This window comes from Pseudonaja textilis, chromosome 4, assembly GCF_049901715.1.
Source record: "Pseudonaja textilis isolate UNSWEBS1 chromosome 4, rPseTex1.2, whole genome shotgun sequence".
Lineage (NCBI taxonomy): Eukaryota > Metazoa > Chordata > Lepidosauria > Squamata > Elapidae > Pseudonaja > Pseudonaja textilis.
The window spans coordinates 87,356,625-87,359,831 of NC_141993.1; the positions used below are offsets into that span (position 1 = coordinate 87,356,625).

The 3,207-nt window shown below is 60.3% G+C and overlaps 1 protein-coding gene across 1 annotated transcript; it reads left to right on the forward strand.

Annotated features, from left to right (window-relative positions):
• Window positions 1-605: 605 nt before the first annotated feature.
• CAMK2N2 (calcium/calmodulin dependent protein kinase II inhibitor 2) lies at window positions 606-2,262 on the forward strand. The gene is made up of 2 exons (XM_087933613.1): window positions 606-997; window positions 1,961-2,262. The coding sequence occupies exons 1-2, from the start codon at window positions 835-837 to the stop codon at window positions 2,029-2,031; spliced, it is 234 nt and encodes a 77-aa protein (XP_087789739.1). The 5' UTR covers window positions 606-834; the 3' UTR covers window positions 2,032-2,262.
• The last annotated feature ends 945 nt before the right edge of the window (window positions 2,263-3,207 follow it).

Genomic DNA, 3,207 nt, shown 5'->3' on the forward strand with positions numbered 1-3,207 from the left:
AAGTCCACCAGGCTTAAAGTTGCCAAGGTTGGAGAGACCCCTGTTTTCTATTCTATGGGGAAGGCCAGAACGAAGAGAAAATCTTCTGCACGTGCTCAGGAGCCATCCGCCCAACGAGAACCTCCTGGCTTTTCTCCGGAATGCCCGAGGCCCTGGGCTTTTTTGCCTGCCGATCGAGGCGAAAGTGGGGGAGGGGGAGGGGAAATAGAAGCAGCTATGCCTGCAAGCCGGGGAAGGGCAGGGAGCCGGGAGGAGAGGGGGGTGTCCCCGCCAGCCGAGAGGGCTTCCCTCCGGGAGGAAGCGAAAAGCCCGGCGAGGCGGGGCCAAAGAAGAAGTGGGCGGATCTGAACCCGGGTTGGGGATGGAGGTCTTTTGCAGCAACTTTCTCTCCACCCCCCACCCCCCACCCCCACCCCTCTCTACCCTCCGGTTGTCCCCGCCCTGGCTGCACGCAAGGCTCCGGATGCATGACTTCATCCTTCCGCCCGGGTTTCCTTTATGATGTAGGGTTGTCCCAAGCGCTCGGCTCAGACGCTGATCGAGGCTGTTGGACGCCGCATCCGCTTCTTGCCCGCCCGCCCCGGCTGAACCTTGCTGCCTCTTCGGAGCCGATCGCCCGCCCGTCCGCCCACCCTCGCTAGCTTTTGGCCAGCCTTCTCTCTCTCTCTCTTTCTCTCTCTCTCTCTCTCTCTCTCTTTCTCTCTCTGTCTCTCGCTCCAAAAGCTCGGCAGGCACCCAAGCAAAGCCATCCTCGCCCGTTTCCTTGCTTCGTTGTTGTTGTTGTTGTTACCGCTTCCCCTCTTCCTCTCCGCCGCCGCCGCCGCCGCCGCCACCATGTCTGAGATCCTGCCCTACAACGACGACAAAGTGGCCCGCTATGGCACCGACTCGGAGGTGGGCGACATCTCCTTCAGCTGCCGCCTCCAGGACACCAACTCCTGGGGCAACCAATCCAAGCGGCCCCCCAAGTTAGGACAGATCGGACGAGCCAAGCGAGGTGAGCGGGACCCCGCGCGTCCTCCCGGGACAAGGATCGCCGCCAAAACATCCTTCTCAGCCCCATCCCCACCACCAACCCCTGCCCCCAAGGCCACCCATCCCTGTCCGCCGCTTGTCCCTTGGGTTGTCGCTGCAGGATCGTGGAAAGGGGGTGGGGGGGTGGAATTAGGGAGCCAGGCATTTCAACCCCCTGCTCTGCGATTCCTGGGGAGGGAGGGGGAGTAAATGGACGTGCGCCCCCCGTAGTTCCCCTGGCTGAGATTCCCCCCCTCGCCCCCCCACACCCCCAACTTGGCTGCCGCTGTAATTTTTTCCCACCCGCAGGTGGATCCTGCCGCAGAAAAGCGGGGAGGCCGGCGGCAGGCCGACGGGCTGGCTGTTTGCCCGGCGCTGTGTTTCTTCAACACCCCCCCCCCCCCCAAAAAAAGACCTCCCCCATCGCGCCCCGCGTTGGGAGATCCAAACGCTACGACCGCGGCTGCTTGATCCCCACCAGGCCTCTTTGGCGCAGGAATTCTCGGCGCTTTCTCCTCTCTCCTCCCCGGAGGGGGAAAAAAAAAAAGAAAAGCCCAGCCGCCGGTTCTTCCTCCGCCCCACCCCCGCCCCCCCAACGCGGGTCACTTGAGCGCTCCGGCCGGCTCTCTTTCCCCAGAGCCCCGTAGAAAGTCCAAGGAGGGGGCCTTCCCCCCAGCCTGTTCCCCCCCACGCACACCTCGCAGAGGGGCTGGATGGCCAGCGGGAATTCCGTTGGTGGGGGAAAGGGGGGAGGGAGGGAAGTGGAGGGGGGGAGAGACTCGTAATCTGACCTTCCCGGAGCCAAAGTTGCCCGTCTAACACCCTCCACCCCCACCCCCACTCCGGGGGAGCTAAGAGGCCACTGGGGGGACACGGGACCCGGCGCCTCCCGTCCTGACGGCGCGTGTTGGGTTTCTCCTTCCTTCCCTCCCCCCCCCCCTTGCAGTGGTCATCGAAGACGATCGAATAGACGAGGTGCTGAAGGGCATGGCTGGGAAGTCGCCGTCCGGGGTATAAAGCGGGCACCGCAGCGCCTCTGCATCAGCTGCAGCGGATTCCCCCGAATTTTTAAAGCACTTTTGGCTGTGCATGTTTGTTGGGATTGTGGACAAACCAGAAAAGCACGGAAGAAGATGAGGCTGCTGGCAACACTCTCCACCTCCAACGCGACCCCGGCCCGAAGAAGGAACTGATGTGTGTGGGGGGGCCGTATCATCTCTCTCTCTCTCTCCCCCCGACCTTCCTTCCTCTTCCTCCCTCTTTCCAACGGAGCGCCGCGGGACGCCGAGACCTTGTCATCCCCCCCCGCCCCAATGTTGTCCCCGTCGCCACACAACACACACACACACACACACTCACACACGGGACGATGGTGCCCAATCTCCGGAGTTAAAACGACCCTTCTAGAAAGAGGCGGGAGGGGTTAGGGGGTGGGGGGGTGGGAGAAAGGAAAAACGGGCGGGCGGGCGCTGAATGGCGCTCTTGCGCCTTGAAGGAGCTGTCCATTTCAGCACCGTCGGCGCGCCGAACCGCCCGCGCCAACCCGGCTTTCCTTACGCGCCTGCAAGATTGGGGGAGCCGTTCGTTGCAAAGCCCCCGCCCTGCCCCGCTTGGATGCACTGCCTGCGGAGCCGTCCACCGCAGCGATTTTGAGCTATTTTGTCTTGTCTTTAGCTATCTTGCCCCCTTTCCCTTTCCTCTCCCCCACCCCCATCCACCGACACACACACACACACTCTTCCGGTTCACAACAGCAGCAGTTTGTGTCCCCTCTTGGTCTGGGGTGACCCCCCCCCCAATGCCATGCTATGACGGTGCTGAGCCACAGGATCGCCTAGTGCTCTTAATTTTTAACAAAAAGGGAGGGGGGGTCTCCTTTAGCAATGCACTTTACGCCTTTCACTTTCTGGGGGTGGCGGTGGGGTGGCTGCATAAGCTAACATCTTGCAAAGGTACCCAGATAACAAATACCAGATCCACACTGTACTCTAAATATAATAGGTTTCATCCGTGTTTGTATAATAGTCCACACTGGTAAACTGCTTCATTAAGAGTTCACTCCTTGATCCCTTATTTCCCCCACCTGTAAAAATAAATAATAATGATTTTTTTTTAAAAAAAAAATCTGTTTCCAAAATACCAGCAGTTTGGAAGCAAACTCAAAGCCAGCAGTGCTGAGTGGAAGAAGACAAC

Coding starts and splice junctions, on each gene's coding strand:
- CAMK2N2 (XM_087933613.1), top strand. CDS start 835: ATGTCTGAGATCCTGCCCTACAACGACGACAAAGTGGCCCGCTATGGC. Junction 998..1,960: donor GATCGGACGAGCCAAGCGAG/GTGAGCGGGACC, acceptor CCCCCCTTGCAG/TGGTCATCGAAGACGATCGA.